The following is a 25,855-nucleotide window of genomic DNA, read 5'->3' on the forward strand; positions in this document are numbered from 1 at the left end:
GCTGCTGCTGTTGCTGCTGCCGCTCGAAGTGCTGCCCGTGCCCCTCCGGCCCGGGAGGCAGTGCCCGCACCCTCGTGGGCGCGAACCGTGTTCCCCAGCAGGTGTTGAACTTCTGGAGCTGTCCCGGGCTCCTCGGGTGGGGACGGGGGAAACTCCTGTCCGGGATATTCCTTTCATAGATGGTTTGTGTCCTTACTAAACTATTACGAAACCGGACGTGTTAGCTCGTCATGTTTTATCGTGACGCTGTTGCCAGTAAGTTACAAACATGCCGACCCGTAACACAAAACCCCGTGTGCACAGTTTTATTCCTTGACATTTATTTGGCCGCGGTTTGTGTATCGATATTTCAGAAACCCGGCTTTCTCCCTTGAACCACAGATCATTTCCCATTAGAGGTCTAAACGTGTTTTTTATGTGTGGGCTTTTTATATTCAGGCTACACAGCTTCCTTAAGTATTCGCCAGTAGTTGCAGATCACTGGTGCCTTTCACCAGCAGAGTTGGCAGCTTCCAGTGGATAATAATAGTGTTGTTTCCTGATGGGAAATGAGACAAAGTTTGTGCTACAGATCGTTGCTCCATTTTTCTAACGTAGTTGCCCAGGACTTGCTTCCTTGAGGACAGAACAACAGTGCTCTAAACTTAAATTGTCAGACCACTCCCTCTCTTTCCTAAGTAGATTAAGTATGATTTGATGTTCTTTCAAGGGTGTGCTTCAAAAGAAGGCTGAGCCGATGAGAAATAGAGCAAGATTGAATTCGTAATACTGAAACTAGGCTGATATATATGAACACACTTACTGCCTGTCTCTGCAAAGTTTGCTGGCAACAGCCACAGAAAATCCCAGTCCCATGAAGTGTGTGCTGCTATGTGTAAAAGCAATCCAGGACCTTTAGTCTTACTTCTAGGTTCTTTGAATAACCTGACAAAATTACTGATGTCAGAACATTTATGCTGAATTTGACCCACTTCTCCCACTACTGGGAGTCTCCTTCATTCCAAGTGTTGCTGGTATATACCTGCAATGTTTTGTTCAAACCTTAGTTTTACAGTGATTTGAGAATCCATCAGATAGTTACAGAGAAACATAGGTATATGACATTGTCAATCAATACTGACTGTAGTTACCTTTCTTGTAACTAATTCCAGTATATAGTTTACAAGTTATTTCTCTGTAGCTGTCTCCAAAACCACTGCTTTTTAAAAAATTTTTATTTCCTTGTTGAAAAAAATCGCCTCCCATCCTGATGTGTCTCAATGTCAAATGCAGAAGGATGGGAATTTCCATAGTGATTCCTTTCTTCTTTATGTGCTGGAATGACAGCTTTTGATTACAAAGTAGTGCTTAAAAACGTGAGTGTCAAGTGAATTATGAAAGAGATTAATGGTTAACACATTTGTAATTCATCTGTAAACACATTCATTGGCTAAAGCTCTTGAGAAGTAGTTTTAAACAAAATTGTGAAATATAGCAAGAGCAAACTGCAAAGTTCAGAGAATGCTGAAAATTCTTTAATAATTAGCAGTTGTGTATTCCTTAACACCCAGAGAGAAATGCTTTTTTAATAGTTTGGGTCATGACATCAGCTTTCTGTTGATATCTGAAGAGCTGTAGAGCCAACTAGTTTATACCAACAGTTATCAGCTGATAACTGGTATAACTATTCTTTCTTCCTAGATTTTTTTTTCTTCCTTTTTTTTCCATGTTTTTATTACAGAAACTATGGTAGCTTCTTCCAGTTTGTCCAGTTGTAACCTGATGGTCAGTGAGGCAAATACAAGCTGTTTGTGGCACAAAATGAATACGTGACAGTATTCTTTCTTCATATTCAGTAAGAATACAGCTTCTCTTCACTTAGTGTTTAATTCTCTATGGTTCGTCTGTCATCACTTCCCAAGTTAATTTGCTCTGCATGCCCATACTGTCAGTGTTACCGCATCAGCCAGGTTCCAGTACTATGCAGATGGCATTGCACTCTTCTTATTCTGCAAGCCAGCCTGTTACAGCTTCAGGGACAAATGTCATGACCCAGGTAGGGCAACCCAGGGAGATTCAGATTGGACCTCCTTGCTTTCTTATCTCCTTCCCAGAGAGGAGCCTGGGTGTGGCTGGATCCAGCCTTAGTCTCAGACCTGGCCCTACCAGGGAGAGTGATTAAAATGTCCCAGTCCAAGGAAATGCTCGACCATCCGATACCCCTTGAGTCCATTAAGGTGAAACAACACTCAAGGCCTGTAATTTGAATATTAGGCTTAATTAAAGCTATAGAAGGAATACTGATACTTCAATTATTATCTCAGGCTATACAATCATAAGGGCTGATTATTTAGATCACAAGAGTAACAATGCATGAATGTTCAAGCTGCACAACCTGAGAAAAAAATCATGGTTAGGCCTTGTGTTACTTAATAATTTTAGGGAGAGAGAGAATAGGAGAAGAAAAGATAGAGAAACAGATAACAGAAAATCATCAGTCCTGGATCCAGTGTTGGGCAGGCCAGCCGACAGGAGAAAGTTGGAGTCAGTCAGGCTCCCAAGGCCTAATTTCCTCACTTGGCAAGGATGATGAAGTGTGATTGAGTCATAACACTGAGCAGCTGGAGTGGACCTCCACCCACTTGCCCTCAGTTGTTGTACATGTAGACCCTAGGCCATGTGCAGCCATCATCTTTGTCTCTATCCTCTCAGGCAGGCCTTTTGGGATGCAAACAAAACTTTGTTTGAAAGGTTACAATGGGATTTTGACACCACTTCTCTCAGGTCCTGAGTGCTTCATTTTATTTCCAGGGCTTATTGAGTTCCAGCATTGGCTGTAGATTTACAAATGCTAGAAAAGCTAGAAATTAATTCTTTCTAGTTATTACTACTCAGTGCCTATCAAACAAAAAGCTCACAATTTTTTTATGACTCTTGTAAGATGTAGATTTCCAAACATCTGAGTTTTTTTAATCAGGAATCTGTATTCTTTGGTGCAAAAGCCATATTTAACATGGCAGAACAACTTAAATTTGTGTCATCCCAGAGGGTCCTCTGATGTTGGTAATAGTCCACTATTGTCTGGAACAGTTGTTCTGGTAGCTATCTCCTTCTCCACCATGTAGCTGCTCCATGTGGCCTGAAGAGCATCTATGGCCTGATGAAAATTTCACTGTCACCTGGTATGCAATCTTAATTTCTTGTGGTCTGGTGTAATTTTGCATAATTGTCATGGGGTTAAGAATCACAATGTTGGCTCTCCAGTCATTGTGGAGGAGAGAACACAGGCTGCTCTTTATCTTTTACTCCACTACTCTCTTACAGTCCAAAGTTTTCTCTTTCTCTAAAGGGTATTTGCACTTGTTGCAGTTTAGTCCCAGCCTGAAGCAACCAGGCCTTGGCTGACTGACCCCCAACTGTGGGATTGGAGGAGAAAATACAACTAAAAGCTCATTAATTGAGACAAGAGCAGGGACATTTTTGCTTTCCAGATATGGTCATGGGCAAAACAGACAGACTCGACCTGGGGAGAAAAAAAAAAAAAAAAAGATAGCAGAACAAGAGAGGGAGCAAGACCTGATCTTAAATACCTTCCTCCCACCCTTTCCTTCTTCCCGGGCCCAAATTACTTCACTCTTGTCTTCCCCTCAGCAGCACAGGGGGACGGGGAGTGGGGGTTTAGGATCAGTTTATCACACATTGATTCTGCTATTCCTTCCTCCTCAGGGGGAGGGCTCCTCACATTCTTCCCCAGCTCCATTGCAGGGTCCCTCCCATGGGAGAGAGTTTTTAATTAACCTGTCCAGCCAGAAGGTACAGTCCATCAGGAACAGACTGCTCCGGAGTCAGCTTCTCACAGTCACAGCTTGCTTTGGGGACAGTCACCTTGCCTGGTCCTCCGCAGCTGCAGATCCACGTCTGCCCCGCCGTGGTCCTTCACAAACTCCTTCATCGCGCTCCCCCGTTGCTTGCAGGGTGACAGGCTGTCATTTCACCATGAGTTGCAGGAAAATCTCTGCTTGGGCACCTGCTCCCCTTCCTTATTCCCCAACCTTGGTATCTCCGGTCTGGTTTTGCTTTCACCTTCCTCTCTTCTCTGCCCTGCAGGTCTTTTTGCATTTTCATTTACCCCTTCTTGATTATATTACTCGCAGAGCCTCATCCAGCTTCCCTAATCAGCTTGGCCTTGGCCAGAGGTGGGGTTGCAGTTGGAGCCAGGGGAGCTACCACCAGTTTCTCAGTGGAGCCACCCCTGTGCCCCAGCCACTCTAACCCAAGACAATGCTGACTGTAGGCCTGTGTCCAGACTTGAGCCTTCACTTACCATCTGTGTGCATAAACCTGTGGTCCCATGTGAGCTTGAGGTGAGCTTCAGGTCATGTGTCTCATCCTGTATTTCCCTCCCTGGTGATACTCTGATTCCAATGTAGTTAAATCTTGGAAAAACTTCATATTCCGTTCCCATCTTCCCTACTATCAGTGCAGTTATTTGTAGTTGGCTGAACTAGCATATTTAATGCTGAGAACACAAGTAGATGATGTTTATCTTGAAGTTTGTGCTGTGTGTGGACATCTGAGGTTCAATGTAGTTCAATGGGCTTTCAAGGTGTGTTTTTTTCTCTTTGTGTTGTGATTTTGTAAGGGTCATTTATGCTCCACATAGTTACTGTGTGATCTGACGTAGCTGTTTTTTTTCCTCTAGTCTCCTGATCAAGACACAAGCTTAATGGAACCTTATCTTACAAAAAAGGCCAAGAGTTTCATTATGCCTCATTTTTATGCTTATTTACTGAATGAGGAGTTATCAATCTGAATTATCTTATTGAGAGTAATTTTTTAATCTATAGGAAGGTGAAGCTGTAGTTTGATCACTTCTATTACTTCTAGTAATGTATCAAAGATGACATGGTTATCTGAAAGATGGTTACAGTTTTGTAAAAATATTGACACAATGCAGGATCACTTTTCTACAGAAAGTTGTTATGATAGTATTCCTTTGCTAGGCTTTGTGTTCAAGCAGGCAGTATGTCCTCATCAGTCTGATTTTATGCTGGATAGGCTCTACACTGGCTCTATTCCCACACCAGGAATAATGTGTGCGAAGGCAGCATAAATTCAACAGAAATACAATTGGTTGCCCATGCCTGGTTTGGATCAGTTCTGTGCTGCTTCACAGTTTGTACAGAAATCTAATATTAATGAATGAGCTGAATGGAATTAAGCAACTCCTTTTCTTAGTAAGGAGGATAATTTAATTTCACTTTTCTTGCACAGAGGAATAACACGTACCACTTCAGAATTTTTGCCTTTCCTTTTGTTTGGCAGTCTGAAGGTCTTAACCAGCCACTTTATAGTGGTTGTGGTACCCAAAAGTATGGTTAATTATATCTTAGATTGTCCTAAGCATTGATTTCTGGCAAGACTGCTTTTCTTGCCAGGAGGTATACTTACCTCCTGGTTTTTTAGGAAATTTTAATAATTTGTTAGAAATCCCTGTTGCAGAAAAATACAATGATAAAAGAGATATCCATGACAAATTATTTGATCCTGTAACTCTGCAGATTAAAAATACAGAATATAAAATTAATTCTGATTGTAAGTCTGGTTGTCATTTTTTTGCATTCTTTGTGTATGTGTGTCCAGGTTGGATTAATGTCTGTGAAGTGGCTATATGTGACCAACAACAAAAGTTGATTATATGTTTTTTTCTTTGAAATAAAACTGCTTAGACAGTCGGCTAGCTTCAGCTGATAAAAGCTAGTGTCTTGGGAGAAAAAATACAAATGGGTGACAGTGTCCATCAAAATAGTCATGGAGATGGATTGCTGATAGCCTACACAGTGTGGTTTTCACCTAAGTGTCTATATTGTTTGAACTTGAAACATGCAGCCACGTGGTTTCTAGAGGCAGATATGTTGTCCTGTAAATTCTGTCTTGCAATTGCTGGGAACAGGCCCCAGGTTTCATACTAACTGTGCAAAGTCTCAGGACTTGTCAGGTTTTGTCTAAACTTGTTTTTGCCGACATGGAGCTTCGTTTGAGTTTGCTTAGCTGCAAACAGGCCCAGTGTTGGTTTTTTTAATTACCAGGTGGCTGCTGCTTAGTTAGTTTGACTTTGGGTTGTCTGTGTAGTTGTGTGGTATAATTTATTTTTTTTTTTCTACAGGTAGTAGTAGTTAGCAAGTAGTTATTCTGTGTAGAACAATGTATTTGTGACCCTCACAGCACAGTGCAGTGCAGAGGAGCATCAGTGTGGTGCCATAGATCCTTGCAAGTGGGAACACAGGATGCAAGGTGGAGGAGCAGGAGCAGAGGCTGAAAAGAGGGGCCTTGGGATGCCACTGGAGACTCCAGTGCTGTGAAGAGGTCTCCAGTGGCTGGTGAAGAAGTGCAGGCTGGGAGCTGGGCAAAACCAAAAGAGCTGAAAGAGTAAGTTTCAAGCAGATGTAATACACATTATGTACAGTAAAATGGAGCTGTAGACCAATGAAGTGAGATGTAAGAGCATATTGAGAAAATAGCCCAGGTGGGGGTCCTCAGAGTGGGGAGGAAGGAACATCATAATCCTTCTAGAGAGCACCTGCTCCACCTCTGCCACCACCGTAAAATTCATGCTTCTCTCCAGGCAGGGTGTGGGACACTGAGGGTTGGCTCCCTTTAATACTCTCACAACTGAAACCAACAATCTCAGGCCTCAGAAGGGTGGTATAAAAGAGAGCCTGACAGCAGGAAAAGGACTAGGTACTAGGAAGTATGTAAGAACTTCAAGTGTTTTATTAAGACTTTCTGCAGTAGTATTATTTTCCTAATTTTCTTTCTCTTCCCACCTAAGCAGTGCCCCCCCAACACCCCTGCAGTGCCTGAGAAAGGATCAGGAGTATTATTACATTGATGGTGTATGTTTAGTTTCTGAATTACTTCTTTGATGTGTACCTTTTAAAGAATTGCTTCAGAACAACTGCAAATCCAATCTGTTTTATATATTGTTATACAGTAATGGAGCACTGTTTTAAATATATGTTCCTAAAGAAATTGGATCAAAAATAGGACTGCATATCCATGGATCTGGATGGATTCGTGGAAGTACCTGGAAAGGACTAGTGAATTGACACTAGATTGAACAGGTCTTTCGACTGCCAGCAATCCTTAGGTGCCATCCCCAGGATACATCACTAGCAGCTGAAAGCCAGAGGCTGTTTACCTGCCCAGCCTCAGGAACAGAAATGTAGATGGTTCATTCTGTTGGTTTCAAATAATAATAGGGATGAAATTGAAGCAGAGTTCAACCAGTTTGTGATATCAATAATTGGGACTGGAGCAGTCCTAGTTAGTGTTCAGGTCTCCTTCATCTGCAAGAGTATCTTCATAATCCAGTACTTCATTTCTGTTTCCTCAGAATTGCTACAAAACTATTGCTATGTTTAAGTAAATAAACTTGGCAATTCCTTTGTTTGCTTGTTTTTGGCTTTGTTTTTTTCAACATCCAGGAGTAGTTAGCAGTTTTAGTAGAGGGTTTTATCCTAAAACTGTTTGTGTACATCTAGTCAGAGTAGACTTTTCTGTGGTTTGTCTAAAACTCATGGAAGCACTGCTGGTCTAACCTTTCTCATCCTCTTTTTTTTTTTTTTTTTCCTCCCCTTAAGAGAATATCTTTTGAACTAATGTGTGTTTAAATTGACAACAAAAGTTTCTGGGAGCCTGAAAATGTATTCATCTTCTTGTAAACAAGAAGAATCAAATAGTTCTGAAGAGGTATTGTGGGCGTTTCCTTAAGCTTGCATATGAAAGAGATGTTTGCTTTCTTCCCTTGCTTTCAGTCCTTCTAGTGCCCCAAAGAGTGGAGACAATCTGAACAGAAAAGGAAGAGGTCATCCTAATTGCCTTTTAGTCAGAAGAGCCACCTGTAAGCCTTTCCTAAGAGAACTATTTATTTTGAACAAGAAGATAAAATTCTGAAAAATTGTCTAATCTACTTTTAGGTCCAGGGCATTTTCAGTCTGGAGATCTGAAGTCTAATAGCTGGCTTTTTATTGTGTTCTGACAGAATACAGAAGGAAAGAGTAAACAGCTAGGGAAGGGTGACTACTTAAGCTAGTTCTCACAACTGAGAAGTTTTTGTGAAATTACAAGAAGTTAACTCTTCACTCAGGTAAGCCCTTCACATCGTCTTACCTAGGACTGACCGTTGCAAGTCCAGTAATATCCGTTAAGGATGAGGGACATAGACAACTTGGATGTAATACAGCTATGTTACAATGAATAGTACAAAGGACACTATGCTGCATAGCAGAAAGTGGGGAGATGCTTTGCTTTTTGCCTCTTTTTTTTTTTTTTTTTTAGAGTCCTTGAAAAAGGCATATGGGCCCAGCATTAAGTGAGGGAAATAGAAATGCATTTGTTTAATGAGCTAAGGACAGTTCCTCTTCCCACAGAGTGGTAACAAGTGTACTGTGAGAAAGTAGTGTGTATGCTTATATGAGAATATAATACAATGAGAATGTATGTTTTCTAAAAATTAACATAATTTTGCACAGGTCATTTACTTTTGTGTTGCAAACTGCTGAATGCTTTCTTTCACAACCAAGGAATCTTTGTATGTGCCAAGTGTAATATAGAGAGACAAAACCTTGGCACTTGAAGAGATTCTGAAAAATTCATCTGAAGAAAGGCACATTTTTATCATTAAGTATTTCAGAGCAGTTGAAAGCAAACTATAAACAAGTATTTGGGGAGAAAAAACACCATGCACCAGTACAGATTAGGGGTTGACCTGCTTGAAAGCAGCCTCATGGAGAAGGACCTTGGGGTCCTGGTGAACAAGTTATCCACGGGACAGTAATGTGCTCTTGTGGCCAAGAGAGCCAATAGTATCTTGGGATGTATTAAGAACAGTGTGGCCAGCAGATCAAAGGAGGTTCTCCTTCCCCTCTACTCTGCCCTCGTAAGACCACATCTGGAGTACTTTTTCCAGTTCTGGGCTCCCCAGTTCAAGAGGGACAGGGATATAGTGGAAAGGGCTATGAGGATAATTATGGGACTGGAACATCTGTCATACAAGGAAAGGCTGAGAGACTTGGGGCTGTTAAGTCTTGAGAAGACTAAGAGGGGACCTTGTTAATGTCTAGAAATACCTGAAGAGTGGATGGCAAGAATGGGCCAGGGTAGGATGGATAGGATGAGGGGAAACTGCACCAAGCTACAAAACAGGAAGTTCCATCTCAACACGAGGAAAGCTATATTGTGAGGGTTACAGAGCACTGGAACAGGCTTCCCAGGGAGGTTGTGGAGTCTCCTTCCTTGAAGACTTTCAAGACCCGTATGGATGCATTCCTGTGTGATCTGCCCTAAGTGTTCCTGCTGCAGCAGGGGAGTTGGGCTTGATCTTCAGAGGTCCCTTCCCACCCCTATGATTCTGTGATTCTATGATTTTTGCAGACATGTGAACAGTCATTTTGGTTTTGAAACTAGAAAAATAAATTTTAAACTCTTCAGTTCTGTAGTTACTGTGGTCTATTGTTCAGTGCCATAATTCTCTTATTTCTGGAAAGGGATCTGGATTTACTTCTGCTTAGCAGTCGAGTTTAACAGAGGGTTAACTTTAAAATAATAAAATACAGAGCAGGAAGTTCAGATATCGATCATTAAAATAAAGTCAAATTGGAATCAAAGTATATGTGAACAAGGTGAGTAAATGTTACTTTCTAACGTAGGTCAGTCTTTGTCAACATACCTGTAGTACGTGAGGTTGTACAAAGCAGCATATGCTGTAATGGTTTCTGGTTAGCTACTGCTAACTAGATCAGTGAATCTTGCAGTAGCTGACTCAGGAGTTGTTTTTACATTAAACCTAGTACAAAATACTGGACATTAGGAAGCATTTATTTACTGAGGGGGTGGCCAAACACTGGAACAGGCTTCCTGCAGTGGTGGTTGATGCCCCAAGCCGGTGTTTAAGAGCCATTTGGACAATACGCTTAATAACATGCTTTTAGTTTTGTTCAGCCCTGAAGTGGTCAGGCACCTAGATCACCACCATAGGTCCCTTCCAACTGAAATATTCTATTCTAAAACAATTTTTGAAACAAAGCGGTAGGCAGCTTCCCAGGGAGGTTGTGGAGTCTCCTTCCTTGAAGACTTTCAAGACCCGTATGGATGCATTCCTTTGTGATCTGCCCTAAGTGTTCCTGCTGCAGCAGGGGAGTTGGGCTTGATCTTCAGAGGTCCCTTCCCACCCCTATGATTCTGTGATTCTATGATTTTTGCAGACATGTGAACAGTCATTTTGGTTTTGAAACTAGAAAAATAAATTTTAAACTCTTCAGTTCTGTAGTTACTGTGGTCTATTGTTCAGTGCCATAATTCTCTTATTTCTGGAAAGGGATCTGGATTTACTTCTGCTTAGCAGTCGAGTTTAACAGAGGGTTAACTTTAAAATAATAAAATACAGAGCAGGAAGTTCAGATATCGATCATTAAAATAAAGTCAAATTGGAATCAAAGTATATGTGAACAAGGTGAGTAAATGTTACTTTCTAACGTAGGTCAGTCTTTGTCAACATACCTGTAGTACGTGAGGTTGTACAAAGCAGCATATGCTGTAATGGTTTCTGGTTAGCTACTGCTAACTAGATCAGTGAATCTTGCAGTAGCTGACTCAGGAGTTGTTTTTACATTAAACCTAGTACAAAATACTGGACATTAGGAAGCATTTATTTACTGAGGGGGTGGCCAAACACTGGAACAGGCTTCCTGCAGTGGTGGTTGATGCCCCAAGCCGGTGTTTAAGAGCCATTTGGACAATACGCTTAATAACATGCTTTTAGTTTTGTTCAGCCCTGAAGTGGTCAGGCACCTAGATCACCACCATAGGTCCCTTCCAACTGAAATATTCTATTCTAAAACAATTTTTGAAACAAAGCGGTAGGCAGATTGTCCTGTGCTTATGTGCCATGCCAGTTTCTTACATTTAAAAGAGAATTTTGATTGTTTGCTCCCTAAATTAAAATGCATAAGTGAAGTTGAGCAACCTCTTGAGTTGTTTTAGTATTTAGTGGACAAATCAGACTTTGATTCCCCACTCCCCCCTCACCCCTTCTGTTGGCACTAGCCTGAAGTTCCTTCTGGCTGTATCGCTTGAACAGCTTGTTACATTCTTATGTTACCAATTAGGTAGGTTATTAATGATTTGGGAGATCAGGCACGTCTGCAAACTTTGCTGAATACATCATTTTTGTAATGGGAAAATGTGTGAAGGGTTGAATTGAGGATATTACAGGCTGTATTAGTTCAAAACTATGAATTAATGACACTTAATGGTGTGCATGACAATTCTGAACTTTGCTATCTCAGCCCTTACAATCCTTTCAGGGATACTCTCTATGTAGAGTTTCTATGTAGAAATGTTTTTAATTCAGGAAATCCCTCAGCAGCAAATGGTTGGTGACCAGGAACATTCTCAGGAAGTATTACAGATTCTTACCTTGCTCAAGTTTGCTGATGACACTAAACTGGGAGGAGTGGCTGACACACCAGAAGGCTGTGCTGCCATTCAGAGAGACTTAGACAGGCTGGAGAGTTGGGCAGGGAGAAACCTGATGAAATTCAACAAGGGGAAGTGTAGAGTTTTGCGTTTGGGGAAGAACAACACCATGTCCCAGTACAGGTTGGGGGCTGACCTGCTGGAGAGTAGTGTAGGTGAAAGAGACCTGGGGATCCTGGTAGACAGGAGGATGACCATGAGCCAGCAATGTGCCCTTGTGGCGAAGAAGGCCAATGGCATCCTGGGGTGTATTAGAAAGGGTGTGGTTAGTCGGTCAAGAGAGGTTCTCCTCCCCCTCTATTCCGCATGGGTGAGGCCACATCTGGAGTATTGTGTCCAGTTCTGGGCCCCTCAGTTCAAGAAGGACAGGGAACTGCTTGAAAGAGTCCAGCGCAGAGACACAAAGATGATGAAGGGAGTGGAACATCTCCCTTATGAGGAGAGGCTGAGGGAGCTGGGTCTCTTTAGCTTGGAGAAAAGGAGACTGAGGGGTGACCTCATCAATGTTTACAAATATGTAAGGGGTGAGTGTCAGGGAGATGGAGTTAGGCTTTTCTCAGTGATGAGCAGTGATAGGACAAGGGGTAATGGGTGCAAATTGGAGCATAGGAGGTTCAAGGTGAATATCCGAAAAAAAGAATTTATTGTAAGAGTGACAGAGCACTGGAACAGGCTGCCCAGGGAGGTTGTGGAGTCTCCTTCACTGGAGATATTCAAAACCCACCTGGACACGTTCCTGTGTGATGTGCTCTGGGTGATCCTGCTCTGGCAGGGGGGTTGGACTAGATGATCTTTCGAGGTCCCTTCCAACTCATAGGATTCTGTGATTCTATGATTCTTATGTTGTTCCCCTGATACCTACTTTTTGCTGCTGCTAGAAGAAGAGTATTAGGATAGACGTAGCTTTACCGTACCTAGTATGGTCAGTCTTTGTGATCTGATGTACATGGGAAAATAGAGGAAAAAGGAGCAAACTTAAAGAGTAGGAAATATATTTAAAACTCATAGCACCTTAGCACAGTATAAACTGAGTCATTAAATTGGTTTAATCTTACTCTGCAGTCATAAACACTAATATACCAATTACAAGGTCATTGTGTGTTATATATGCATAGGAATTAAAAATGCCTGGAATCCTAATGCTGAGCATAGGAGGCCTGGCCCAAAACCCAATGTACTATTTCTTTCATATGACCCTAATTCTAGATTTTTACAGCAATTAATTTTGGAATAATAAACCTGATTCTAATTACTATGAATTAATGGCATATCTAAGTATGCATAATTAAAGAGTAATAGGAGGCAATTTTCATTTTGGATTAGCAATTCTGATATTGCAGAATTTACTGTCTTTTAGTGCAGTTTGAAGTGGTGATTGTCAAATGCAGACTTGGAATAATGGATTTTCCTGGGTTTGTTGTAATTTCAATTTATATTTGCACATTTTTTGTTATGATGGAATACAGTCTCTCTGAGCATAATTAAATGCATATATAGAAATCCTACTTTTGAACTGATTAGAGAATTTCTGAAGAAGTAGCATGTGCAGACTTTACATTCATTCACAAATCCCAATTTTAATGCTAGTGCCAACTGTGGCTAAAGTAAATAAAACAGATGCACCCAATGTTCTTTCACAGGCAGCTTATGTTCATGTTGCTTGTTCTGAAATGTGGACTTGGCAGTACGTAGATTATCATTTCCTTGTTGAAATCTAAGTGGATTGCTTAGAATATCTGTATTGAACAAAATTATTAATGTGCTTTTCAGCACTGTTCAGTAGTACAAAAATAATGAGATTTAGATCTGAATGAGAGTAATAAATGGTGACCTTTGAAGAGGCTGTACTAATTATTAAGAATAATAAGCTGTAAAGGACTGTAAACTGGTTCTTTTTAGTCCTCTTTTTGCTCCAGGGTAGGGTTAAATAATTTATTAAGACTTGTAGCTACCTAACATGTTCTTAAAGACCTTCAGTGGTGGAGATTTCACGTCACACCTGGCCACAACAATGAAAGATGCAGTGCAGAAGATTCAGTTTAGGGTTAAACTGGTTTCTGCTTGCTCTGTCTACATGGAGATCAGCTTCAATTTGCAGCAGCGTTTTTCTCATTGATATATTCTATAGACTTCTGATTATTTCTGTTTCCACTGGACTCTAGAGGCTCCATGTCTGTTAGAGGCTGCAAGATATTGGAGTGCCCACAACATTATTGCTTGAATTGTTTACCAGTATTGTGAAAACAAATTACTGTAAAGTGGTATTTTTGTTTAAGTATTCCACTATGCTTTTTTTTCCCAAAGGGACAAGATTCCTGACTTGCATTCAATTTGTGTTCTACTGTGATGTCTAGAACCATGTTTTACATAACTGCTGCATTTTTGCTGTTGATTAAGTTTAATACCTAATTTAAACTTCGTGCCTAAGCTTATTAGCTCTTTTTTTGGTCTGTGTTCAATGGCATCCCATCTTCCTGCTTTGTCTGATAAATTTAAATTAAATTATTATTTTTTTTTAGTGGTGAAATGTAGGTAAATACTCTGAGAATGATTTTCTGGTCAGTCCTGATTTGCTAGACTTACTGTTAACTTGAGTCTCCTCATCTGTTCATACAGAACAGATTCAGTTGGCTGAAGTGTGACTAGGATATTGGAACTGCATTGCACATCAAAGAAATTAGTTCTTGCTACTTACTCCTAAGTGCTTTGTAGATACTTAGAAAATTCCTAATTTTGGTGTATGTTGCTTATGTAATTCTGCTTATGCTGTAGTTTTCTTTACCTTACTCATATTTCCTGATAGCTCTGAGATCTCAAAGCGATTAATTTAAGTGAGGTCTAAAGTCTTTGGGTTCAAGTAGGAAGTTAATCTCATGTAGACATTTGTGATTTAGAGTTAGTTCTGTTCTCGATGCTCATTATATATACACTTACTGGGCTTGTCATGTGTTGCTTTTCACTTCATAGTACTGGAGTATATGAGCCAAAGTTTGCTCTAATTCAAAATGTGTAATATAATGCGATGTTAAGATGACCCAAGTGTTAGTGCTGGCTGACCTTGAGTAAATCCTGCATATTAGGAGGGCAGAAAACTAAGCTGAGTCTTGGTCAAAATTGTTACAAATATATGCATTGGCCTTTGATTTGTATCTTACACCATTTTAAAAAAAAGAAGATTATTTTTATCTGTTTTTTGTTGTGTGTTTTTTTTAACAGAAATCTTTTGGACAGAGATACATTTTCTAAATCTGATCCAAGTAAGTATATAGCATTTTATTGCTTCTTCTCATCATATATTTGAAATGTGTAAACACTGGATTAAAAATTAGATGGGTGATTTTCTTCAGTGTCAGGTTTTCATTGTCTTTGTGACAATAATTTAAAGTAATTAAGTCATGCTGAAATAACATTTTTTTGTTATATGAACTGGAATTTTGAAGCCTCTGTATTCATTATTACTTTTCTGAGCTACATTTTCCTGTCACCCTACATTTTCCTCTAATTAATAAACACAGAAAAATTTTGTGAGGTTGTGTTTTTGTTGTTTGTTGGGGTTTTTTTTGGGGGGGGAGGACTGTAGATTTTTTTGTGTGTGTGGTTTTAGCATCTGTTGCTCTGTATCTCTTTCAAAGCTAGTAAGCAAACTTCTAAATAAACTAGAAGGATTCTAGTGCATGATGCTCTCTAATTCTTAGAGTCAAACACTGAAAAGTAAAATTAAGTTAATTAACCTCTGGGAAACACAACCTTCTTCAATCAAAAATAGTTTGGTTTCTGAATTATGTTTTCAGATATGTAAGATAGTGACACTTTCCTCTTAATTTTTAGTAATACATCCCAAAAACTCTCATGTCTATGAATTTATATACGACGGGACCTTTGATTTAAAATTCATTACTATCTTCCTGTATTGGACACTTAGTAAAACTTTTATCAAGGAACTGAGCCCATGAAATATCGCCTTTTTTCCTGATAGTGCTTACTCAAAGTACTTCTGCAGTGTTAATTGACTAGTCCTTAGATCATGGTATCTTGGGTCATGTTGTCTGCCCTGCAGCTCTCCATATATTGAATTCTGTAAATTGTTTGGGGGTTTTTTGGGTTACAGGCTTTTTTGTTTTGTTGTTTGTTTTTTTCCCAAGCCTGGGCTTTTCCTCTTTAGAATACCATGTATTGTGCTAACTGACATTGGAAATAACCTGAGACACATACACTTGTTTCAAGGATCTGGACTTGATTTCTGAGTTATGTGAAAGTAAGAAACATTTTTGTTTCTTTTGTGAGAATATTTGTCTGTTCTTAACCAATAATTTATTGAGAGATGTTCCACAATGGACTTTTGATGCAAAAAATTTCTACTTCCTAGTGAAAAGCTGCATGTAATTAAAGAGTACCATTGACATTCCTAATGGATAAAATGTTGTTTTTTGAAAAAGGGGACATAAGCAATACCATGCTTCTGGTGTAGGGAGATAATGCAGAAACAGAATTGAATGTTTTCCATATTTCTGTTTTTAATTGGCTAATAAAAGCTCTGTTGTTTGGGTTAAGCAATTTTGAAGAGTGGTCAGTGACCTGTTGCTTCTGATAGATTGCATTCAGAGATCCCTTTATTGAATCAAGGTGCCTTTTAACAAGTTATGAGGTGTATAGTTTTTAAGCTCAAATATTATTAGGAGCAAGTGCTTCAAGATTTTATCAGATAGAGAACTGAATTAGGCATCAATTGCAGGGTTTGGGTATCAGGGGACTGCAACGAGACCTGTGTGGGTGGAGGCCATGAACCACCCTATGACTGTCACAGCTGGTTCCAGTCAGCTCTGAAAGCCAGGTGAGCAGCCATTGCCTACCAGAACTTCTGCCAGCCAGGGGAATGCACAGTGCCCCTGCCCAAACATATTTGAGGAGAAAAGCAGCAGCAGCTTGGAGCTAGAGACACAGCTATCAGAGACACTGCCAGAGCCACACTTCTGAAAATGTGCTGCTGCAGATGCATCCTTGAAAGGATGACACTCCATGCAAAGGCACTACGCCCCTGAAGGGTCTGTGGCCTGTGGGAAACCCAAGCTACTTTGGCTGCTGGGTCACTCATGCAGGGTAAGGGACACAAGGAAACAGAGTGACAGGAAAACTGAAAAAAATCTTCAATACCTTTATTTAAAGTATTTCTGAGAACTATACTGGTGGTATTTTTATAGTTTCAAAGCATGTGGAAGTATTTATAAAGTATCATAACCTCATCTATCAATTTGAAACATACTGCTTTCTTGTTTCTGGTAAATAGCTTATTTAAAGCACCCTAATTGGTAATATGGTTTGGAGATCTGCCCTGAAGTTTTGAGTACCTAGTTAAATTGCCAATCAGGCCTATTTGTTACAGGTTAGCAATGCAAAAACATGGAATACAATAATATTGTCCTTGGTAAAGAGAGAAGGGAGAAACTGTTGGCCCTGGAAGTGCTTGTATTATATTTGCACTCAAGAAATAGCTTAACAAAGCAGCTTTGCTTGTGGGTTCTCTCCGAACAGCTTACATTTAGTTTAGAATCCTACAGGTTTTTTTATTAGCTAGTTTGGTTTGTTTGCTTTCAGTGTCCTTTAGTTGACCAGAGAGATATGGTCTATTGCAAAAATGAAAAGGGTAAGGATGTAGTATAAAATATTTTTTTTGGAGTTGAAAGTATGGCAGGATAACTTTCCTCAGTGTCTGTTCGCTTGAACCAAGGCCGTTAGGCTGGTCTGTATGCAGTAACTTTATCCTGTTAAGTAAAAAAGGTGTTAAAACCAGCATCATAAGATCTTGCTTTCACAAGATCCACTAATAGACCCATGGAATTTGCAACCATTAGATCTCATACAAGATAGAACCATGTAAAGTCACTCTGTTGAGGTCTTACTGGATTTGCCTAGGCCAATTCTAATATGCTTTTCAAACTCCAATGCTCTTACCTAGGGATCATACTGATAGTGAAAATGTGATTTAATCCATTTGGTCTTTTTCTCAGAGGGGGACACACGTGAATATAGTAGACTCCCATGTCAATGTAAACAGCCTTCTCCTGAAATTAAAAAGGAACTTGTGATTTCTCTGGTTCTCCTATGAGGTTTACTTAGCCTTTTCTTGATACTGTAATTACTGCTCAGTACTGATTGTAATTCTGACCAGTTCCCTGCCATCTAGAATATTCATGCCAAGAAGACACTGGCAGTTTGCCTTCCTAGAGGCAAGTTACAGAAATAATGTAGGTATAGGTGGAACAGACTTGGATAGCCCTTGTTTATGAAATATTTTAAGGAAAAATTAAGGTAGCACAGGGAAAAGGCCAGCTTTGTTGTGGTTAAGACTTTCTTGAAAGGGAATATGTGTGTTGTTATATTTGGGAAAGCTGAGGCGGGAAGTTTGGATGTAACTTGTAGTTGCCAAGCTACAGGGAAAGCATATATGCATTAAATGGGAAAGGACCAGAGTAGGGTAAAGATGATGCAAACTACGTGGGGGAAAATAAGAAGGTGCAGACTGTAATGTTTTGGGAACTGACTCTACAACTGAGGTGTAACTATTGACACTTCCACCCTCCACATCATTCTAAGATTTCATTACATTTACCTTGAATTTGAAACAGTGGTATCAGTGTCCAGAGTAAAAAAATTATTAAATGTTGATTTTTCTGACTGTAGATACGGATCTTCCCTTCATAGAGCTCATATGGCAAAGCCTTCCAAAAGGCTTTCTCATCCAACTTCCTTGTGAGGGTGTGCTCAACAGTGCTCTGCTCTGAACTTCCTTGTTACTCCCTCAGTTTTCCAAATTACAAGGAAAGAACTGGTTGTTCAGCTCCATTTTAGGATGTAGCTTCATTATAAGTTTGCTTTTGAAACTTAAGAATTTGCTGTTTATCCTACTTTATTCCTTCCCCTCCCACATGACAATTCTGATAATTATTTTCTGCTAAAAAAATAAAAATTGGTTGCTTCATGAAGCCTTAGATCTCTGGTTTGAGTAGTTCAAGTGCTTTAGATCAACTTCAGCATATTTATATGCAATTCTCCGGTTGGATATGACTTTGAAGAAGTTTTTGAGGGATTATTGAAATTAGTATGGTATCAGTATCTTTATAACACTGCCTGAGAGCCTTGAAGGATAGTGAATCTTACCACTGATGGAGACCAGTATCATGGACAATTTCCTGAAAGCTTCTGGGATTAGTTTTACAGGAAAAATGAAGAGGTTTTTAAATGATTCAAAATTTGCAAAGTATTTATCCGCATGCATGTCTGGAATGCATGTCTTCCTACAGCTTTCATTAGGACTGACTTTTTGAAGTTACAGTTTGAGATACACATGTGTTTCACTGTCAAACTTGCACTTAAAATAAAATAAACATTATGTGAGGTGATTATTAGTCTATATCTTCATTATATTTAAAGTACCTGCCACATCTGCAGCCTATGCAAAGATAAGGAAATTGCTAGTCATACTACAGATTCTTAGCTCTTTTCTCCTCATTCAAGGTTTTATATAAATAATTCTTAAACTACAGAGATTCTTAAACTTTAGAAGTACTGGAGAGCCACTGGTAGCGGAGGGAAGCAGGAGCCTAATAATGCCTCAGTAATGAAAGGGTAAGAATGATAACATTGCTTGCTCTAAGTCTCCAAATACAAAAAAAAAAATGCAAATGATAGTTAACTGACTACAAAGAAACCGAATTTGGAAGCTAGGATTTTAACAGATGGGTGTGAGTAGGAAACAAAGCAGGGGTGTGCTTGCCTAAGGTTTCATTTAGAGTAAGTGGAGGAAGAGAGACATCTCTAGAGAATTGTTTTGAATTTTTTTTGTAAAAGCTTTTATTCTGCAAAACATCCTATTTGGAAAAAAAAAAAGAGTTGAATTGTGTTAAATTTTAACTTCCATGTGATCTAAAATATTGAACTTGCTTTTTACTGTTCTTACTCTTACTGATGGGAATTTTTTTTTTTTACTTAAATGTTTTTTTTTACTATTTTTTTGTGTGTAACAAAGAAAAAAAACATAGTTTGAAGCTTAACTGTTTTATTCTTTGGTCTGATGATAATTCTCACTTCATTGTGAAAAAAACCAGGCTCCTACCTCTATTGTTCAAGGCTGCAACCCAAAACAGTATTATTTTTAACTTTCTGAAAAATAATGATGAGCACAGCACAATAATTTGTCAGGGAAAAAAGTGTTCAAGTATCTGTGTTTCCATTGTTTAGAAAAAGGTTGTAGTGGAGTTTCAGGTAAAAATTGCCGTATGGTTGTTAGCTGCAACTAGTCCAAGAGTGTAGAAAATAAAGTTGATGGTAGTCCTTCCATGCACATGACCAATCCTTGTGATGAAAGCTGCAGATTAATGTGTAGTGAGTTCTGTACTGGAAAAACTGATCTGTAAGGAGAGTGATGCCTGTGGGATTATTCTGCTTGACCTTTCAAGAACAGTTTAGGTTGACAAACTTCATTGATTCTGGTTTTTATTAGGTTTTAGTTTTTAAAAAAATAGGATGCAAATGCCAGTTACTTAAATATATATTAATAATTTGAAACAGACCTAAGGAAGAATTTATTTTTTTTCCTTTTTCCACACTTATTTCCCCTGTCATTTTCCAGTGGAGTCCTCATTTGTTTTTATTTTAATTCTCTCATCTCTTGAAGGAAGTGTAATTTAGGGTAATTATGCATTAGATTAGCTAGGATAGCCAGACTGTCCACATTTAATGAAGACCTCCTTTTATCCAATTTTACTGCTGAAGATTGTCAAGTGATTTTTCTGGAGGTCAAGCATAAGTTTTGCCTCCCATTTTAGAACGACTCTATTATCCCATTGCTGCAATAGCTAGACCATATTGTTGCTGATCTGGTTAGGCATGCTGAAAAACTTATTTCATTGTCCTAGTTACTAATTTCAACAGCACAACAGACTACAAAATTTGTTCACTTACTTTAAGAATGTTAAATTCTGAAAATGATGAAACATTTTTTTTTCTTTTCACAGTTTGTGTTTTGTACACACAAGCCATTGGAAACAAAGAATGGAGAGAGGTAAGATACCTATTTATAGATGTATAAACTGAGTATACTTAAGGCTGGTCATTTGCTGTAGCAGAAGAGGGCATGTCATAGCCTCTTGGATGCTGTGCTAAGCAACAGCAGTGCTGTGTACCAATAACCATTTAATACCTTGGCACATTAATATCTATTTCCAAATCTGTATCGTGTATTTTCAACAAAAGGGAAACTAAAATCAGAGAAAATACATGAGTTTCCTGTTTTACAGTCTCCCTGAGATAAATGAAATCAAACTTGGCTTCCAACCCCTAGGGTTCTATGATTCTGTGATAAATGTGGACAAGGTTTGTGGATATTAAGGGAGGAAGATACTGCAACAGTACAAGATCTATGGAAGGATTCAACTGTGGTGGTGGTGGTCAGTCTCAGCAAAAATAGCCTGTGGTTGTGGTAGAGATCTGCTTTTTGTGTGTAGTGTCTGAGAGACGTTTGATGCTGCTGAATAGAGTATCTACCAGGCAACAAGGGAGGGGGAGGGTACTATGAATAGGCTGGACTGTGTCTTCTTGACCTACTGGTGTATAACACTGTAATATCTTAAGAAACTCAATCAGGTGCCTCTAAATTGCATATCTGCAGCAGATCAACATTTACAGCCTGAAACTGTCTCCCTGTACTCAAATAATCACATATTTTTCCTTTAATGTTGTTCTTTGAAAAGGTTGACAGTGTTGTGGGAAGGGTGGTTATCTTTCTACTGACAAGGTGCACTCTTTAGCTGCCTTACAGAGAGGATTCATGGAACTGTTCTTCACTGTAGGTACTCTACTGTGTGGCCATGCATTCTAAGAATAGAACCAAGAGAGGAATGAACTATCTTAACATTTTTCTCTATGGAAGAGAGGAGGTCTGATGTTCTTGTTGTCAGAACTCATACTTTACCGCTATGTGAAATTACACTGGAGGGGTCAGGGGCACAGAAACCGGACGACTTCCCTTATATTTGGTATTATATAAATATTTACATATTACATACTACATATTAAATATCACATATTTATAATATATGCGTATATTTCCTTTAGTTTGCCAGTTGGCTGGAGAAACATTGTCTGTTTTGCTGTGATGTGGTGGATGTGGGTTTCAGTCTTGTCAATATGAAATAACTGCATTTGTCTCCTGCTTGAAGAAAAGCTCATCTAACTGGGCAAGTTAAAAACATTGTACCTATTTAATTTGTAGTTTTTAGTTAAATTGCTGCTCTCAGTTCTGAATTGTGCAGTAGAAATCCTCTGGATTGCATTCCTTTGGTAATTTCAGAAATACCAGTTTGAGGACCTTAAATGGGAATTTGTTAATCTTAATTAAATTGGCAGGAGTAGTGGACATACATGGAGTTCTAAACGTCTGGATAGCTAGCTCTGAAAACAGAGGAGTCTTGAGTCGTTCAGGTGACTAAGTAGCTTGATGCTGTTTGGTAGTCAAAGCATTTGGGTTCTTTTCTGGTCTAGGGTTAAGAGCATTTTGTCAGACCTTCTGGCTTTTATGGTTGTCTGAGGTTCATACGTAATTTTGTGGAATTTTCATGCTTTTCTAGTGCAACTGTAAAAATAAGTATTAAGCATTTTTAATATCATAATTGTCCTGATGGTGAAGTTATAGCATTATCACCTTACTTAGAAAATATTACATATAGTTGTTTTGAGGTGATTTGGGAGATTGTTGATGGAAAGATTCTGTCTGCTCTTGATTTTACCAGATCCAAGTTTCTAATGGTTGAAGTGTGTCACCACTTTATACTTTGGTATTGTCTTCTGCCATTTTATCTCCTTGATCAAAGCAAAAACACCTGAATAGGGCAGTGTGCAACATTATGGCTGGTGTTGCATCTTCATACTGATCAGAGTTTATCTTGGCTAGGTGATGCACTTCAGTGTGTGGTTATGATATCATATGCCAGTTTACAGGAGTTAAGACAGGTTTTGACATATCAGTTGCTAAAAAAACTTATGGTGTTGTTTTTTGTTTGTTATTTTTTTTTCTTTTTAAGACAATTATCTTGTCTATCAGGAGAAGGTCTAAGTATAGGTATTTACAACTCAGTTGATACTTTTAACTATTTATAGTTAATGGAAAAAGATAATATACTGAGGGCAGTTCATCAGGCCCAAGTTAGATGTCTGTGTTACATCAGATGACTCATTCTTTATAAATGCCTCCAAGTGGTGATCAAAAGCCTACAATTTTGCCTATGTCAGATGTAAGGTTCAGTGAGCAGAATCCCATTCCTAGGAGCTGTTACAACAGTCAAAAACCTGGCCTGTCTGGGCCCAGAAAATGATGGTAAATGGAGTTGAATCCAGTTGGTGGTCACTCACAAATGGTGTTCACTGGGACCCAGTGTTTGGGCCAGTTCTCTTCAATATCTGTATCAATGATCTGGATGAGGGAGGTGATTGAGTGCACCCTCAGGAAGTTTGCAGGTGACACTGGGTTGAGTGGCAGTCTTAGTCTGCCTGAGGGTAGGAAGGCTCTACAGAGGGACCTGGACAGGCTGAACTGATGGGCTGATTGTATGAGACTTAACAAGGACAAGTGTTGGGTCCTGCACTCGGGTTACAACAACCCCAGGCAACACTACAGGGTTGAGGAAGAGAGGCTGGACAGCTGCCTGGTGGAAAAGGACCTGGAGGTGTTGGTCAACAGCCAGGTGAATGTGGGCCAGCAGTGTGCCCGGGTGGCCAAGGGGGCCAAGAGCATCCTGGCTTCTATCAGGAATAGTGTGGCCAGTGAGACTAGGGCAGTGACTGTCCCCCTGCACTGGGCATTGGTGACACCACACCTCAAATCCTGTGTTCAGCTCCTTACTCCAAGAAAGTCATTGAGGTGCTGGAGGGTGTTCAAAGAAGAGCAACAAAGCTGGTGAAGGGTCCGAAGAACAAGTGTTACATGTAGAGCCTGAGGGAACAGGAGTTGTTTAGCCTAGAGAAAAGGAGGATGAGGTAAGACCTCTCTGCTCTCTACAACTACCTGAAAGGAGGTTGTAGTGAGGTGGGGGTTGGTCTTTTCTCCCAAGTCACAAGGAATGAGAGGAAATGGCCTCAAGCTGTGCCAGGTTTAGATTGGATATTAGGGACAATTTCTTCTCTGAAAGGATTATCAAGGACTGGAACAGGCTGTCCAGGGAAGTGGTTGAATTGTCATCCCTGGACATGGCTTTTTGAAAGACATGTAGATGTGGTACTTAGGGACATGACTTAGTTGTGGTCTTGGCAGTCTGAGCTTGATGGTTGGACTCAATGATCTTAAAGGTCTTTTCCAACCTGAATGATGCTATGATAATCTTCCTGATTTTGTTCAAAGTGGACACTTACTCATGTGTCTGGTAGTGAAGCATTTCACTGCAGCATCTACCAGTTTGATTACCTTTTGAACCACACTAAAACATTATTTTAGTCTCCTCTGCAGATTTTGAAGGCTGTCTTAATGAAAATGACGAAGGCTAGATGTTTTATAATCAACATCTATTGGGATTTAGATTTGGGATTTTTTAGAGCTCTGGTGAAGTTACTTTGGAACAACAGCTTGTATCTTTTGTAGCAGGGACATGGCAAAAATAGGAATGCAGTTTGTGGCGGATGAGTAGAAAGGGTCTCAGTACAAGGAAGTAAAAAGATGGAGAGTATGGAAGAAGCCTATGCTGTCCCAGTTGTAAAGAAAGAATAAAGTTTGCTGTTGCATGATACTTAGTTCACTGGAAAGCTTTCTGTGGCAGATCTCTTGAAACAATCAGCTGCTTAAGGGAATTAAGGCAGTTGGAATAAAATAACATCATGTTTTCAAGGAAGTAATATTTTCAAACAGTTAATATAAAGAAGCCAAAGCACAGAAAAATGAAGATTGCTTTCTAGTTTTTAAATACTTATGAAATTACGACTGTCAGCTAAAAAGGGTTACATATCAATCACCACCATGTGTACATGAAGTACACAGATTTCATGAGTGCCTTCATACATGTTGGAGGAATGTTGCGGTTCTTCTAATTACTATGAGCTTGTATATTAAAAATATTGTTCTTCCTATGGGACAAATACACTGCAGAATGTTTTATGACTGTACTTTTTTCTAGAGTGAAGTTGGCAGTTGTGAGTTTTTTGTTTGTTTCCTTGTGGTCTCCATAATTCTGATTATTTGAGACTATTAATCATTATTATAAAAGGCTGATTTTATTGGTGCTGTATTTATTTCTCCACAATTCAAGTTTCTGATTTGTTTTATTCACATACAGTGAAGGTAGATTACAAACTGAGGTCTATTCATATACCATTTTGTGTACCAGGCTTCCAATGGAAGGTATTACCTGAAGCTTCCTAAAGAATTTTCAAAAGCTATTGAGATCAGAGCCAAGAACGTAGTGATAGATTAAACCATTTCTTAGTTCTTAATTTCCTAGAATTGTAACAGAATACTAGGTTCTGGTTGTTACTAGAGATAAAGGTAGTGAATTATTAAAAGATTAAATAACATATGCTGCACTGAAAAACTTAAGCTCAAATTATTTTCCTAATAAATAAAATAAGAGTGAATTAAGTATAATTGTAATCAGCTATAAATATCAATGCTAAGAACACAAATTTCATGATGCAAAACATTTCTGAGTAACACAGGTACAGAAAGATTCAAAAGATGGAAAAGGAAGTGAAATAAAATTCAGGCAAGAAGCAGGAACTTATTTTTCAGAATGGGTGTTATTAAGTATTGGGACAGCACTGCAATTGTGGTCAAACATAATATTTAAAAACAAGACAAAAGGGCTTACTCTAGATACTATTCTCAAGTTCATTCAAGGCCATAAAATTGAAGCAAAAATTAATTCCAAGAATTCATACAGAAAGTGGTAAGCAGGGGGTTGGGTTAGACCAGCATAGTTACAATAGTTCCTATGTATCTTTGGCATTGGACATAACCAGCTTGCTAGTCTTTTATAACTGATGTTAAAATGAAAGTTGTGATTTTTCCATTAACCTTGTAGCACCTTAGGCTGGATACCAAGACTGAGATGCTGTGCAAATTAAAATGACTAAATAAATTTTAAAAATCCTCTTCTCCCAGAAGAGCTTGCATTATGATGTGACAAAGACTCTTCATCTGAGGAAATCCAGAAAAGGGACTCAGTTCTTGATTTTCTTTGTTGAACATAGATAGTAGTTTCAATAGTTAAATTGATTCTGTTACTCCCTGTAATGACATTTTTTAAAGTATTTGCTTGTTGACTGTGTTAACATTTTAGCTTTACACAACAGTTAGTGGGGA

The 25,855-nt window shown here is 39.1% G+C and overlaps 1 protein-coding gene across 1 annotated transcript in view; it reads left to right on the top strand.

Annotated features, from left to right (window-relative positions):
• Positions 1 to 25,855, top strand: part of CPNE8 (copine VIII) — a 107,833-nt gene that overhangs the window by 23,607 nt on the left and 58,371 nt on the right. Inside the window, exons 3-4 of the mRNA XM_009996794.1 lie at positions 14,734 to 14,774; positions 20,529 to 20,575. Coding sequence (XP_009995096.1) covers positions 14,734 to 14,774; positions 20,529 to 20,575 — 88 coding nt within the window. The remainder of the gene's footprint in view (positions 1 to 14,733; positions 14,775 to 20,528; positions 20,576 to 25,855) is intronic.

The sequence above is a fragment of the Chaetura pelagica genome, unplaced genomic scaffold (genome assembly GCF_000747805.2).
Source record: "Chaetura pelagica isolate M959 unplaced genomic scaffold, ChaPel_1.0 scaffold534, whole genome shotgun sequence".
Classification (NCBI taxonomy): Eukaryota; Metazoa; Chordata; class Aves; order Apodiformes; family Apodidae; genus Chaetura; species Chaetura pelagica.